This window comes from Carcharhinus amblyrhynchos, chromosome 11 (assembly GCF_965287045.1).
Source record: "Carcharhinus amblyrhynchos chromosome 11, sCarAmb.v2.hapA, whole genome shotgun sequence".
In the NCBI taxonomy this organism is placed as follows: domain Eukaryota; kingdom Metazoa; phylum Chordata; class Chondrichthyes; order Carcharhiniformes; family Carcharhinidae; genus Carcharhinus; species Carcharhinus amblyrhynchos.
The window spans coordinates 94,254,415-94,269,394 of NC_137334.1; the positions used below are offsets into that span (position 1 = coordinate 94,254,415).

At 46.3% G+C, this 14,980-nt stretch overlaps 1 protein-coding gene across 1 annotated transcript in view; it reads right to left on the reverse strand.

Annotated features, from left to right (window-relative positions):
• Positions 1-12,360, reverse strand: part of arpc2 (actin related protein 2/3 complex, subunit 2) — a 33,420-nt gene extending 21,060 nt beyond the window's left edge. The window contains exons 1-3 of the mRNA XM_080199602.1: positions 12,198-12,360; positions 6,649-6,683; positions 5,708-5,820 (exon numbers count right to left, since the gene is read on the reverse strand). Coding sequence (XP_080055728.1) covers positions 5,708-5,820; positions 6,649-6,683; positions 12,198-12,271 — 222 coding nt within the window. The 5' untranslated portion in view covers positions 12,272-12,360. The remainder of the gene's footprint in view (positions 1-5,707; positions 5,821-6,648; positions 6,684-12,197) is intronic.
• Positions 12,361-14,980: the final 2,620 nt, after the last annotated feature.

Genomic DNA, 14,980 nt, shown 5'->3' on the forward strand with positions numbered 1-14,980 from the left:
GGATACATGTTCATAGCTTTGAAAGTGGAGTCACAGGTGGACAGAGTGTTGAAGAAGGCAGTTGGCATGCTTGGTTTCATCGGTCAGAACATTGAATACAGGAGTTGGAATGTCCTGTTGAAGTTGTACAAGACATTGGTAAGGCCACACTTGGAATACTGTGCGCAATTCTGGTCACCCTATTATAGAAAGGATATTATTATACTAGAAAGAGCGCAGAAAAGATTTACTAGGATGCTACCGGGACTTGATGGATTGAGTTATATGGAGAGGCTGAATAGACTAGGACATTTTCCTCTGGAGCATAGGAGGCTGAGGAATGACCTCAGAGGTCTATAAAATAATGACGGGCATAGTTAAAATAGACAGTCAATATCTTTTCCCAAAGGTAGGGGAGTCTAAAATGAGAGGGCATAGGTTTAAGGTAAGAGGGGAGAGATACAAGTGTCCAGAGGGGCAATTTTTTCACAGAAAGGGTGGTGAGTGACTGGAACAAGCTGCCAGAGGTAGCAGTAGACGCGGATACAATTTTATCTTTTAAAAAGCCTTTAGATAGTTATATGGATACAGTAGGTATAGAGGGATATGGGCCAAATGCGGGCAATTGGGATTAGCTTAGGGATTTAAAAAAAAAGGACGGCATGGACAAGTTGGGTCAAAGGGCCTGTTTCCATGCTGTAAACCTCGATGACATACTCTGAATATTCTGAAACATCACCTCAATTCTGTCTCTGCTTCTCTACTGATCTTCTCCCTAACCAAATGCCTCAATTCACATTGGCAAGTTCAGCTCCCGTGGCAGACAGTATCTTATTTAAGTGTAAAATATTCATTTTTGGTCAATTCTTCTCCCTTTCAAACTGGATGCTCTGTATCTAACCCCATGCTGTACCTGTCCTGAGAGTGCTTGATGGGGACAGTGTAGAGGGAGCTTTACTCTGTATCAAATCCTGTGCTGTCCCTGTCCTAGGAGTATTTGAGGGGGACAGTGTGGAGGGAGCTTTACTCTGTATCTAACCCCATGCTGTACCTGTCCTGGGAGTGTTTGATGGGGACAGTGTAGAGGGAGCTTTATTCTATATCTAACCCCTTGCTAGGAGTGCTTGGTGAGGACAGTGAGATCTTTATCTAATGCCTGTATCTGAGGAAAGTGATTTTCTCAGGCTAAAGTCCCTCACCTCGATAAAACTTATTTGGAAAATAAAATTCCTAAACTAGGTGCTTGGAGACAAAATTTTGTCTTGATACAGAGTGGATTAGAGTGGATTCAGTGCAGATTGAGCCCTAAGACGCAATGCAAAAGCTGCTTTAAGAACTGAGTCAGAACTTCCTGTCTCTCAAAAAGAGAGTAAAATACCATAAAAGGGCATTTGCTCAGAGGCGAGCTGATTTGAACCACACACACACCACGTGTGATGGTTGCTGCACATCCGCAACACCCGTGCCTGCACCACCAGCAGGTAGAGCCCCACCCTGCACGCAGAGTCTCACCCTTTACTACACCAGAGCACCTCCCCCACACCTCCCAATGAGAATCTGGCTCCTGGCGAGTTGGGAGTATTGACAAGTTGTGGGGCAGGGAAGGGAATTTCATTGGAAGAGGATGGAACGGGTGCACCAACTTCTCACATCCTGTCTCATTGGTTAATCGTTTCCATTGAAACTACCTGCTGGTGCCCTCGGCTTTCCTTCAACAACTTTGCATTTACGCAGCACCCTTAATGCATCAAAACCTTCTCGAGGTGCTTCACAGAGGATTGTTATCAAACAAAACTTAACACTAAGTCACAAAAGGAGATATCTGGTCTGGTGACTAATAGCTCGGTGAAAGTGTAGATTTTAGAGTGTCTTAAAGGAGGGGCAGGTGGCAGGGGTCAGAGGGGTTTTAGGTGTGTATTCCAGAGTTTAATGCTCAGGCAACAGAAAGAACTGCCACCAATGACAGCGATTAAAACCAGGGATGCCCAAGAGGCCAGAATTAAATGGGCACAGAGATCTTAGAATATTGTGGGACTGGATTGAGTTAGAGGTATGGAAGGGTGCTACCCTGGGGGTGGGAATCTGAGAATAATTCTTAATCTCAGACTGTTGCCAGGGAGAGACTGTCAGAAATAGTGAAGAGTGTTTAGGGCAAGAATCCAAAACAACGGCTTCAGTTTTCCCAGTGTTGAATTGGAGGAAATTTCTGCTCATCGGTACTATTCAGCTTGTCGAGTCTGCTCTATCATTCAGTACAATCACTGCTGATTCTGAGCTTTAACTGCATTTTCTCACCTGCTCCCAACATCCATTAATCCCAGGAGACCAAAATCCCACAGCATTAAACAAATTCAACAACGGAGCATCTACAACCCTTTGGGGGAGAGGATTTCAAAGATTTACAACCTTCTGAATGAAATATTTCTTCTCATCTCAGTCCTAATTGATTGGCCCCTTATCCTGAGACTGTGTTTTAGATTCCCTGACCAGAAGAAACAATCTCACTGTGTCAAACCCATTCGGAATTTTATTGGTTTCAATGAGATGGACTCTCATTCCTCCACATCCCAGAAAACACAGATCTAATTTCCTCAGCTCCTCATTATGGGACAATCCCCTCATCCCAAGGACCAATCTAATGAACCTTTGCTGCCCCACATCCAATGCCAGCATGTCCTTTAAATGTGGAGACCAAAACTGCACAATGAACTGATCATTTATCAATAACAGAGTCATTGAAGGAGGCGATGGTGGACTAGAGCTGGCTGTTGTCAGTGTACATGTGAAATCTAACTTGTTTCTCGATGTTGCTCAGGCATGGTGTGTAGATGAGCAGTGGGAGGGGATCAAGGGCAGGTCCTTGGGGGACACCAGAGGTAAAGGTGTGGGAAAAGGAAGAGAAATCATTGCAGGTAATACACCAGATATGATTAAATAGATAAGAATGAGACTAGGTGAGAGCAGCTGTGTCCAGCTGGATACCAGTGGAGGTGTTGGAGAAGGATTGTGTGACCAAACCATGTCCAAAGGCTGCAGACAGCTGGAGAAGGACCAGAGGGGGGTGGTGGTGGTGGTTTCCCTTGTCACAGTTACACAGGATCTCAGTTTTTGAGAAGAGCTGTTTTTGTACTGTGGCAGGCTCAAAAACCTGTTTGGTGTGATCAAAACATGGATTTGAAGGCTTTGGAGAAATGGCAGTTTGGAGATGGGTGGTGGTTTGCAAGGACAGAGGGGTCGATAGGGTACATCAAGGAGGGGTGATAATTTGATGGGGAGCCAGCACCCAAAGGCAGGGAACTATTAAGATCAGCTAACATGAGGGTCAGGAAGAGAATTGTCAGCAGTTTGGTGGGTGTATGAAGAGAATCAAAAAAAACTCAGCAACCTTTGAACCAATAACTGGCATTCTGCCAATGTACAGTGGGTACAGGAACCTCTAAGCAGTTACTCACAAGGTATTATCTGTTCAAAAATTTGTCAGAAATAACAGGGTTTCCAGAAGGTTAGAGACTTTGCTAGTTTTGAATTGAGGGAGATGGTGGTGCAGTGGCAATGCTGATGGATAGTTATCCAGTGATTCAGACTCTGGGAACATGGGTTCAAATCCCATCACAGCATCTGGTGGAATTTAAATTCAATTAATAAATCTGAAATTGAAAGCTAGAACATGAAAATATCACCAATTGCTGTAAAAACCCAACTGGTTCACTCATGTCCTTCAGGGAAGGAAATCTGCTGTCCATATCTGGCCTACATGTGACTCCAGATCCACAGCAATGTGGTTGATTCGTAACTACCCTCTGAAATGGCACCAGTTCAGGGCAATTAGGGAAGTTCAACAAATGCTGGACCAGCCAGGTAATCCCACATCCTATCAAAAAATAAAATTATCAATTATCACTCAAACTTATAATTTCGTTTTAATCTTTGCTTCTGTAAATCTATAATTGCAAATAAACCCATTTTGTAGTTTTAACCTGTATGTGACGTGTGTAGAGTTTTACACATTCTACCTCAACAGGAGATGGAATGAGATTACCATCATTGTACAAGATAATTATTAGCCTTGAGCGACATTCACACAGTAATGTAAAGTAAACTGAATTCAGATCAAAATGAGGTTAGTGCACATCACCACAGCATTCTTGTTTAAATGATAATAATAAGAACATTTTACAGGGCAGTAAGCTCTAAAACAGAGAGAAGGGGGGTGAGTAAGGAGGTAGATCAGCAGCTAATGATTGGCAGAGGCAAGGATAGACTGTATTCACCAGAGGCTCTGCTGGAAATCACCTGAACAGCTTTCTCTTTCAGATGCCAATTGTTCAGGCAGACAGTTCCAGCCCGAATCCAGCCTCAAAATTTCACTGCCACTTTAACCCATTACAAATTAAACTTTTATCCAGCCTCCAGTGGGCCAAGTGGCCACTGCAGCTGTATGATTCCTGTTACACACTAAAGAGTGGCCTTGGGCAGTCTCCGGTTTGTCAGTTAATTACCTCATCTTTCTTTGCACTTGAATGAAAATTAAAACCACTGACAGGAAGCCACAGTGAAGGGAGTTCAGGGTTTAAATTAACAACGTGTGCAGTGCGAGTCACTGTTGAGTTCTACACTGTCTGCAGCATAACTTGCTCACTAAGCTTACAGGCCTCCAGTTGTGTTGATACTTGCAGTCTCATTTTCTTCATCAGTTTTTTCTATCAGGTGTCAGTGAATTGATATACAAGGTGACAGAGTCGCACAGGGAAGGAATGTTCCAAACTCAAACATAATGTTTGATTTAAAAAAAACATTCTCAGGATATTGGCCTCACTGGTAAAACTGACATTCATTAATTACCCCAGCTGCCCTGAGAAGGTGCTGGAGGGCCACTTCCTCAAACTGCTGGTCGTGTTTTGATGTGACAGAGCGACTTGTTGAGCCACTTCACAGGACAGCAAAGAGTCATCCACACTGCAATGTGTCCTGCCAGGGTTAGGAAAGGAGGGTAGGTTTCCTTCCCTAAAACCAGATATGAACCAGTGGGGATTTTCCAACAATCCAAGATTCTCCTACCGTGGTCAAATGCGCAGCTGAGTATCTAAAAGGACAGGTATAACTAAAGAGACACTCAGATGCCACACAGCATTCAACTCATTGCATAAGGTGCTTACTGATGCAGAATTACATCTTTTCTTTGCAATCACATTCACTACAGACCAACATGGAAAGTATTTTGAGGGTTCTTATTGTTAGGACTACAAGGAAATAGGAAGTTTTGGAAATCCCAGGGACAGAGAAGTAGAAACTCATCACATCAACTTCAGAACAATTCTGTTCCAAAAGTAGCTCCCTTAAAAAATTCTCACCCTCATTTCTCCCATGGCCTCCCAATCCCGAACCTCTTCCAACCCTCCGGTGATCTCTCTCTGTGTTCCTCCAATACTGGCTTCTGCAGCATCCCCAATATTTATTGTCCCACAGCCGTGCCTTCAGCCCCAGAGCTTTAAACTCTGGGATTCCCTTTTTAAACCTCTCTATTTCTCTTCCCTCCTTTAAAACACTGCTGAGAGATTTTGGTCAGCTGACCTCATATTTTCTCAGTGAATTGTATCACATTTTCTCTGACCATGATGCTCTACTGTTGAAGGCTTTGGAATATTTCACTGCTTTAAAAGTGCAGCATAAATGCAAGTTGTTAAAAACAGGAGTGATAGCCTTCATTCCACCATCCAGTTACTCTCACCTCATCTGCTCCATGATCTTGCAGCTCTTTGTAGAACTTCAATGAAATGCTGACCATCACCTTGGTCTTATCTCCATTTGGGTTGGAAATGTGGTAAAGGACGCCATCAAAATCTGGAGCAAAGAGGGAACATCAGAAAAACTTCAAAGGAAAACCTCAGCACCCACCAGCCCTTAGTAATCCAGACCCCCTATACCCTCCGGGACAGCATCCTACCCTTTCCTACACAGCCACCCAAACTGCAATACGGTGGGGAGAGGTGGCCTGGTGCTATTTTTTCTGCACATTATTGCCAAATCTTGGGGCACAGGAGATAAATGATATCACAGCCAAACCAAATGCCTCACACTGCACTCCTGGCAAAGCACTGAATTAAAGTTCCAGCATTTGGAGAGTTCAGGTGATGGCATTGTTCTGTTCTCTGTCTTCTGCATAAAGTCCAGAACAAAAGCCAGAATCCACACACACCATAGAGCTCAAACCTGACATGGCCAGTTTACTGAGCTGGGAATTGGACACAGCTACAACATAAACTGAGAATAATTTTCAGAACATATGGGATCTTGGCTTCACAAACAGAAGCAATGAGTACAAAAGCACGGAGTTCTGCTGAACCAACTGTGGGGGAGAAATTTATTACGCAGCCAGTGTTAGTGATGGGAAGCTCACTGTCTTTAAGGGTGATGAATGAGATGATTAATGATCTTGAAAGAAACTGGAGGGGCACCTGAGGGTAAGAAATGTGCAGGGCCACAGGGATAGAGTGAGGAAATGGGACTGACTGCTCTATAGAGCAGGGCAGGGACTGAATGGTCTGTGAGCTAAAACAGAAGCAACCCATGATGAGCAAATGCCTCTGTCTTGCTGAACAGAGCAGCTGCAGCCTCTAGTCAGCCCCAGGGCACAAAGACACGTCATTGTAACCAAACACCAATGCTTACCTGCAAAAGTGACTTCTACTGTATCAGGTTTGTTGCTGTAAAAAAGAAGAGTTAGTTGAGACATAAATCTCATTCAGCAAAAGTTACAAACCTAGCTCCAATCAGTTAGAGTACAAATGCTCAATGGGAGGATAAAATACCTGACTGTCAATAGGTGCTGTGCCATTTGGAATAAATATTAATGCTGTCCTCTCCTTATTTAATATAACATACAGGGACAGCATGAGTGCTTTCAAAGCCCTGGTCAACATCCCTCCTCAAACATATTAAAAACACAAATGGGTTTCTCGTTGCACTGTGGGGCCTTGGCTATGTGCACCTGTGACATGACGTGACTTTTCTTCACTATCTGAAGCGATGATACGCATGATGTGATGCTTTATTAACAATGCAAATTTTCACCCAGTGTTCCTCTCCTGAATAATTCAAGTTCCCTATTCGAAACACACTTCCTCCTCCCTGCATTGAATCTGGAACTGTTCCATTGTCTCTGCCTCAAATTCATTCCTGCCTAGAGCACTGGGAATCAACCCCCCCCAAGTCACATCCCTGAGAGGCCCCTCCACTCCATCACACCCCCTCAAACTGCACAGCTCCTTCCCTTCAAATAGAGGGGTCCCATCTTCCCCCCACCTCAAAATGAGGGCCCCTCCCCTCCCTCATTTAAAAATTCTTTTGAAAGATGGCATCACTGTCTTAGCCAACGCTTATTATTAATCCCTATTTGCCCTTGAGAAGGTGGTGGTGAGCTGCCTTCTTAAACCTGCTGCAGTCCACGTGGTGTAGGTTCAGCCACAGCGCTGTTAGGGAGGGACTTCCAGGATTTTGACTCTGTGACAATGAAGGAATGTCGATATATTTCCAAGTCAGGAGGGTGAATGACTTGGAGAGGAACTTCCAGCTGGTGGCGTTCCCAGTATCTGCTGCCCTTGCCCTTCTAGATGGTAGTGGGCTTGGAAGATGCCTGTGGGTTTGGATTATGCTAAAGTTTTTAAAGTTTTAAAGTTTATTTGTCACAAGTAGGCTTACATTAACACTGCAATGAAGTTACTGTGAAAATCCCCTAGTCGCCACACCCCGGCGCCTGTTCGGGTACACTGAGGGAAACTTTAGTATGGCCAATGCACCTGATCAGCGTATCTTTCGGACTGGGGGAGGAAACCCGCGCAGACACGAGGAGAACTTGCAGACTGCTCACAGACAGTGACCCGAGCCAGGAATCGAAGCTGGGTCCTTGGCGCTTTGAGGCAGCAGTGCTAATCACTGTGCCAGCCAAGGCTGAGTCTTGGTGAGTTCTTGCAGTGCATCGTGTAGATAGTACACTGTGTTCCTATACAACGGTGCTGGAGGGACTGAAAGTTTGTGGAAGGGGTGCCAATCAAGTAGCTGCTTTGTCCTGGATGGTGTTGAGTTTCTTGGGTGGTGAATAGGCTTTAGGGGAGTCAGGAGGTGAGTTACTTGCCACAGAACTTACAGCCTCTGACCTGCTCTTGTAGTCACAGTATTTGTATGGCTAGTCCAATCAGTTTCTGGCTAATAATAAACTCCAGGATGTTAATACTGAGGGATTCAGTGATGGTGATACTGTTGAATGGTGATAATTGGATTCTTTCTGAGCAGTACACTGGCGCAGTGGATAGCACCAGTGCTTCTCAGCATCAGGGATCTAGGTTCAATTCTGGCTTTAGGTCACTGTCTGAGCGGAGTTTGCACATTCTCCCCATGTCTGTGTGGGTTCCCTCCAGATGCTCCGGTTTCAGTCCAAAGATGTGCAGGTTAGGTTGATTGGCCATGGTAAATCGACCCTTAGTGTCAGGGGATTACCAGATAAATATGTGGGGTTATGGGAATAAGGTCTCAGTGGGATTGTGGTCAGTGCAAACTCAATGGGCCAAATGGCTCTTTCTGCACTGTAGGGATACTTTACCATGAATGTTAAGGGGTGGTGGTTAGAGTGTCTCTTTCTGGTGATTGTCATTGCCTGACGTTTGTGTAACACGAATGCTACTTGCCACTAGTCAGCCCAAACCTGACTATTGTGCAGGTCTTGCTGCATTTGAACATAGACTGCTTCAGTATCTGAAGCAGTCATGAATGATGTGGAACATTGCACAGTCATCGGTGAACATCCCCACTTCTGATCTCTCTCAAGCTGTGGGACTCTTAAATATTTGCAATTTTGATTCTTCACCAGGGTTTTGCTCATCCATTTGTACTGTGAGCCCAAACTCTAAATGCTGGCAGGCTGACCTGTTGCTGATCCTGCCCTCACTGTACCTCTACACAACTGCAATAGTGCCCCCATCCAGCTCCCTAGCTCCGAGGCACCGACACGTGGCTCAGCTCTGAGGCTCCACCCTTTTGGGGAGAGGAGTGTGAGAGGTGGAACAAAGCTGGGTTCAGTCAGATTCTGCAATTGCAGCTTTTTTGGCACAGAGAAACAAAGTATGCAAATAGGGAACAGGAACCTAGCTGAAGAACAGGAACTGGAGTTAACTCTTACACAGCAAGCAGGATTCAAACTGTAATCCATGTACCCAATAAACATTTATACTTGACTCAATCCTCTTCCTTCAATTTCAGTTAACAACTCTTTATCTTCCAAATATTTTAAACTTTAAATCTGCTTTCAATTGTCCTGGTAAATTCTGGTAACGTTTACAGGTTCAAACTCCTCCTCTATTTCTCCCTCTGACACTGGTATGAATTCCACAAGTATCCTGAAATCTCACCTACAGAATCCTCAGTCACTATTTGTATACAACAGCCCAACCGTATCATCTCCTCTCACCAGATATACCATGCCACACATGCCAGTTTGGCTCAGTGTCTGGCTCTCTCACTTCTAAATCAGAATGTCACAGAATCATAGAGTCTTACAATGCAGGAACCTTACAGAGCAGAAATAGGCCCTTCGGCCTGTCAAGTCTGTACTGACCACAATCCCACCCAGGCCCTACCCCCATATCCCTACATATTTTACCCGCTAATCCCTCTAACCTAAGCATCCTAGTACACTAAGGGACAATTTTAACACGGTCAATCAACCTAACCCGCACATCTTTGGACTATGGGAGGAAACTGGAGCACCCGGAGGAAACCCACACAGACACAAGGAGAATGTGCAAACTCCACACTGACAGTGCCCTGAGCCAGGAATCGAACCCAGGTCCCTGGAGCTGTGAAGCAGCAGTGCTAACCACTGTGCTATCGTGCCGCCCGCAGGTTCAAGTTCCACTCCAGAGACCTGATCACATCATCCAGGCTGAAAAGCCAAGTTGGACAGGAGGAGTGCTGCAATATCGGAGGTGCCATACTCCAGCTGCCTTTTCAGCTGGAAACAAAATGATTGAATCAATTTTGTCTATGTTGGCTCATACAGTCATAGAGGTTTACAGCACAGAAACAGGCTTTTCAACTCAACTTGGCCATGCTGCCCAGATCTTACCACCTAGTCCCAATTGCCCATATTTAACCATATCCCTCAAAAGCCATCCTACCCACGTAACCGTCTAAATGCTTTTTAAAAGACAAAATTGTACCCGCCTCTACGACTGCTCTAGCAGCTCGTTCCAGACACTGACCACCCTCTGAGCTTCATCATTCATATTATGAACTAAATATTAAATATTTAATTAACAGTTCAGTTGATGCAGTTCTGATATTGCCAAATTTGCAAACAGCAAGATCTCTTAGATAGCAATGAGAATATCTATTGTTATCATTGCTAATCATGATATCAATATTGTCCAGGACACCTGCAGAACTCCTACTCATCTGATGAATGGCTAACAATGCAACACTCCTGTAGTATTTACATCAATGATTTGGATGAAGGTCCCAAACATACAAGAGCTCAATTTACTGATATCACAGAACATCAGGAAAGTAATCTGTCAAGAGGAAGTGGAGAGCCTGCAAAAAGATAGCGACAAGTTAGGTGAGTGGGTAAAAATATGTAAACTGGAATATGAACTTGTCACTTTGGCAGGAAGAATAGAAAAGCAGGATACTATTTAAGTGGAGAGATTGCAGATCACAGAGGTACAGAGGGATCTGGGTGACCTGGTACATGAATCACAAAAAAGCTGACATGCAAAGACAAGCAGTGAATAGGAATGTTAATGAAATGTTAATTATTGCAAGCATAATGGAACATAAACATAAGGAAGTTTCCCTGCGCTGTATACAGAACCTCAGTGTGATCACATCCAGAATACTGTGTAATTTTGGTCTCATTGGAAAAAAGTTAAAACTGCATTAGAATCAGTTCAGAGAAAGTTCACGACTTACTCCCAGGACGAGGGGCTTATTTTATGAGGAAAAACTTGGATTTATACCCTTTGGAGTTTTGAAAAACAAGTAGTGATCTTATTGAATTACACAAAATCCTGAGGGATTTGATAGGACGAACACCAGGAGAACGCCTTCCCCCTTGTGGGAGCCACGAGAGACAGGAACACAGTTTAAGAAAATGAGGTCTCCTGTTTAACATGAAGATGAGTTTTCTTTCTCAGAGGGTTTTTGGCCTGTGCAATTTTCTTCCCCCGAACCATTAAAACTGGTCATTGAACTTACTCAGGACAAACTTTTGACAGTAAAGGGATCACAGGGGCAGGCAGGAAAGTGGAAGCAACACCACAACCAGATCAGTTACGATCCTGTTGAATGGTGCAGCAGATTCAAAGGGCCGAATGGCCTGCTCCAACCCAGATTCCTCTAAATTGACCCCCTGACAGTGCGGCACTCCTTCAGCACTGACCCTCTGACAGTGCGGCACTCCCTCAGCACTGACCCTCTGACAGTGCGGCACTCCCTCAGCACTGACCCTCTGACAGTGCGGCACTCCCTCAGCACTGACCCTCTGACAGTGCGGCACTCCCTCAGCACTGACCCTCTGACAGTGCGGCACTCCCTCAGCACTGACCCTCTGACAGTGCGGCACTCCCTCAGCACTGACCCTCTGACAGTGCGGCACTCCCTCAGCACTGACCCTCTGACAGTGCGGCACTCCCTCAGCACTGACCCTCTGACAGTGCGGCACTCCCTCAGCACTGACCCTCTGACAGTGCGGCACTCCCTCAGCACTGACCCTCTGACAGTGCGGCACTCCCTCAGCACTGACCCTCTGACAGTGCGGCACTCCCTCAGCACTGACCCTCTGACAGTGCGGCACTCCCTCAGCACTGACCCTCTGACAGTGCGGCACACCCTCAATACTGACCCTCTGACAGTGCGGCACTCCCTCAGCACTGACCCTCTGACAGTGCGGCACACCCTCAGTACTGACCCTCTGACAGTGCGGCACTCCCTCAGCACTGACCCTCTGACAGTGCGGCACACCCTCAGTACTGACCCTCTGACAGTGCGGCACTATCTCTGGTGTGTGTGTGTTGGTGAGGGGGGGGACGGTTGGCGGGTCTCAGTCTCTCGGTGACTGTGGGGAGTGACCCCGCCCGGGCCCGGGAATGAGGAAGTGGGGCCCGCCCGGAGCCGCGCAGCGGCCTCTCCCTCCCGCCCTGTCCCCGCCGCCGCCCGGTTGTGTGTACCCCGCCAGCGCGTTCTCCAGCTTCAGGCTGAGGGTTTCCTCCACGATGCGGTTGTTGATCTCCAGCAGGATCATGGTGGCGGCGCTCGGACTCGCTCTCTCTCCTTCCCGGCCTCACCTCACAACCCAGGCTCTTCCGGAAACAGGGCCGCAACCACTTCCGGTCTCAGGACCCTGGCGACAGGCGGCCGCGACGCGCCTGCGGCACAGCTTCCGGTCAGGGGAATAGGGGCCTGTCACAGCCGCAATGCAGTTTGGGATGGAGTCACTGCCATTGCCGATGATGAACCTACCAGTTTTTTAAATTTTGAATTGATTTATTGTTGTCACATAAGAACATAAGAAATAGGAGCAGGAGTAGGCCATCTAGCCCTTCGAGCCTGCCCCGCCATTCAATAAGATCATGGCTGCCGCCTCACCAATGCCCTATACAGCTGCAGCAAGACCTCCCTACTTTTATATTCAATCCCCCTTGCTATGAAGGCCAGCATCCCATTCGCCTTCCTGACCACCTGCTGCACCTGCAGGCTGGGTTTTTGCGACTCATGCACAAGGACCCCGAGGTCCCTCTGCACCGTCGCCTGCTGCAGTTTTTCGCCCCGTAAGTAATAGTCCTTCCTACCATTCTTCCTACCAAAGTGGACCACCTCACACTTGCCAACATTAAATTCCATTTGCCATCTCCTGGCCCATTTGCCCAGCCTATCTAGATCCTTCTGCAGACTCTCCACACCCTCCGCACAATTTGCCGTTCCCCCAGTCTTGGTGTCATCAGCAAATTTCGACACCCTACACTCGGTTCCCTCCTCCAGATCACATGGATTAGTATATAGTGAAAAGTATTGTTGTATTGTTTCTTGCGCGCTATACAGACAAAGCATACCGTTCATAGAGAAGGAAATGAGAGGATGCAGAATGTAGTGTTACCGTCATAGTTAGAGTGCAGAGAAAAATCAACTTCATATAAAGTAGGTCCATTCAAGAGTCTGACAGCAGCAAGGAAGAAGCTGTTCTTGAGTCGGGTGGTGCATGACCTTGACTTTTTTGCCCACTGAACAAGGTGGAAGGGAGAACGTCCAGGGTGCATGGAGTCTTTAATTATGCTGCCTGCTTTGCTGTGGCAGTGGGAAGTGTAGACATAGTCAATGGTTGGGAGGCTGGTTTGTGTGATGGATTGGGCTACATTCATGACCTTTTGTAGTTGCTTGTGGTCTTGGGCAGAGCAGGAACCATGCTAAGCTGTGATACCACCAGAAAGAATGCTGTCTATGGTGCATCTGTAAAAGTTTGCGAGAGTCAGAGCTGACATGCCAAATTTCCTTAGGGTTCTGAGAAAGTAGAGGCATTGGTAGGCTTTCTTAATGATAGTGTTGGCATAGAGGGACCAGGACAGGTTGTTGGTGATCTGGACACCAAAAAACATGAAGCTTTCGACCCTTTCCACTTCATCCCCATTGATGGAGACAGGGACATGTTCTCCTCTATGATTCCTGAAGTCGATGACAATTTCCTTTTTGCTGACATTGAGGGAGAGATTATTGTTGCTGCACCAATTCACCAGATTCTCTATCTCATTTCTATACTCTATCTTGTCATTGTTTGAGATTGTTTTGTCACTAGAGAGGTAGCGCTTGATAGACAAGTCCGCAGGACCGGATGGAATGCATTCCAGGTTCTGAAGGAAATGGCAGAGGTGATAGTAGATGCCTTAGTGATTATTTACCAAACTTCGCTGGATTCTGGGGAAGTGCCGGAAGATTGGAAAACAGCTAATGTTACGCCGCTGTTTAAAAAAGGTAGCAGGCAAAAGGCAGGGAATTATAGGCTGGTTAGTTTAACGTCTGTAGTTGGAAAAATGCTTGAATCCGTTGTCAAAGAAGAAATAGCGAGGCACCTTGAGAAGAATTGTTTGATAGAGCAGACGCAGCACGGATTCGTTAAGGGGAAGTCGTGTTTGACGAGTTTATTGGATTTCTATGAGGATATGACTAGTGCGGTAGACAGAGGGGAACCGGTGGATGTGGTGTTTCTCTATTTTCAAAAGGAGTTTGATAAGGTGCCGCACAAAAGGTTGCTTAGGGGGCATGGAGTTGGGGATAAGGTGTTAGCATGGATAGAGGATTGGTTGTCTAATAGGAGGCAGAGAGTTGGTATCAATGGGCGCTATTCTGATTGGCGGTTGGTGACTAGTGGAGTGCCGCAGGGATCGGTGCTGGTGCCTCAGCTATTTACCATTTATATAGATGATCTGGAGGAGGGGGCTGAGTGTAGGGTAACAAAATTTGCTGATGACACGAAGATGAGTGGAAAAGCAAATTGTGCGGAGGGTGTGGAAAGTCTGCAGAGGGATCTGGATAGGCTGAGCGAATGGGCGAGGACCTGGCAGATGGAGTACAATGTTAGCAAGTGTGAGGTTATCCACTTTGGCAGGAGTAATAGGAGGAGGGATTACTATTTAAAGGGCGAAAAGCTGCAGCATGCTACGGTGCAGAGGAACTGGGGGTCCGTGTGCATGAGTCGCAAAAACCCAGTCTGCAGGTGCAGCAGGTGATCAAGAAGGCGAATGGAATGTTGGCCTTTATAGTGAGGGGGATAGAATATAAAAGCAGGGAGGCCTTGCTGCAACTGTACAGGGCACTGGTGAGGCCGCAGCTGGCGTACTGTGTGCAGTTTTGGTTGCCGCACTTGTGCAAGGATATTTTGGCCTTGGGGGGAGTGCAGAGGTGGTTCACTAGGCTGATACCGGAGATGAGGGGGTTGGACTATGAAGAGAGACTAAATAGA